Below are 1,265 nucleotides of genomic sequence, written 5' to 3'. Positions count from 1 at the left end.
TAAGTTGTGAAACAAATGACAAGAGTCCATGCTTTTCCATTTCCATCAGATAAATGGCAGACGTCACTGTGATAATACCATTATGACCATAGTCCCACCTGTTTACGTGAATGCCGTCTATGATACTTATGATACTGACGACAGCAGGATTTTGAAGGGTTGTCCCATTATTTGGGGAAAGATTTCAACCAAAAACCCTCTCAACCCCGTTCTGAGGAGCATAGGGGCACTTGAAAACAAGGGGTATGGGTAAAAATAAGAAATAGTTTTGGGTCTTTCTCAAAATACAATGAGGATGTTTATACATCAAGTTAAATCCTCTTCACTCTGCTTGTCATCTCATCATTGTCAACACTGTTACTGATGATTTTCATCACGTCTCCTCCTCAGGGTTTGTCTGTTGGAGTGCAGTGTCAGGGAGGTGAGGGTGGTGGTCGCTTCCATCCTTGAAAAGACTCTGGAGAGCGCGCTGCACTTTGGAGACCCTGGACTGGACAACCTGACCGACACTCTGCTTTCCTTACTTGACAAAGATGTTCCTGAAAATGTGAAAAACTGTGCGCAGTACTTTGGCCTCTTCAGTAACTTCGCTCAGAGGGTAATAAACAAATAACAACAAATAAATAGATTTAGACTTTTTTTTAAGTGCAAACATCGAGTAAAATGACAATATGTTTGGTTTTTCTGCTCGCTCTCTCTCTCTCTCTCAGGGATGCGGCCCTTGTCAGCTGTTGTTGAAACACTCAGCTTATCGCCGGATGCTTATCTTCCTGTTGGGACCCAACAGGCAAAACAACCAGGTACAACGGAAAAAGATACAATAATACGTTCACTTTGACCCCTGCACTTTTTGGTTCAAGATTTTCTTAACCCGAGGACTTTCTTTAAGCTCTGCTTTGGCACCCTTTATTGTTTGTCTCTTAAGAAATAAGCATCCACAAAAAACATTAAATGTAAGTGTAGATTTAAATTGTTTTAAGAAATGTTTTCAGTATGGTCTGCATGTGAAAGTAGCAAAATGTTGATTTTTATTCAATTTAAATTAATAGTTTTTAATATCTGCAACAGTACTAACTGATGTCAGTAGGGCTGCTTGATTATGGCTTTAGAAACATCATGCAACTTTTTTGAAATTAAAAAAAAGCACAGAATACTGTTGTCCTTTCAGAGGATTTTCTGGACATGAGCACAATCCAACTGAAAAACGGATTTAAAAAATGATATAAAAATGATATGAATCAATTAGATAATAAATACAGGCCAAG

General features: G+C 38.5%; 1 protein-coding gene across 1 annotated transcript; it reads left to right on the top strand.

Annotated features, from left to right (window-relative positions):
• Window positions 1–390: 390 nt before the first annotated feature.
• Window positions 391–800, top strand: LOC121963446 (ubiquitin carboxyl-terminal hydrolase 24-like; the record flags this gene model as incomplete). The annotated part of the gene is made up of 2 exons (XM_042513732.1): window positions 391–598; window positions 711–800. Coding segments are annotated over 2 exons (298 nt in total), but the record flags the coding sequence as incomplete, so codon positions are not given.
• Between the last annotated feature and the right edge of the window lie 465 nt (window positions 801–1,265).

Source organism: Plectropomus leopardus, unplaced genomic scaffold, assembly GCF_008729295.1.
Source record: "Plectropomus leopardus isolate mb unplaced genomic scaffold, YSFRI_Pleo_2.0 unplaced_scaffold11295, whole genome shotgun sequence".
In the NCBI taxonomy this organism is placed as follows: domain Eukaryota; kingdom Metazoa; phylum Chordata; class Actinopteri; order Perciformes; family Serranidae; genus Plectropomus; species Plectropomus leopardus.
Note: the sequence above shows the minus strand (reverse complement) of the source record. Positions and strands in the feature narration are given on the sequence as shown.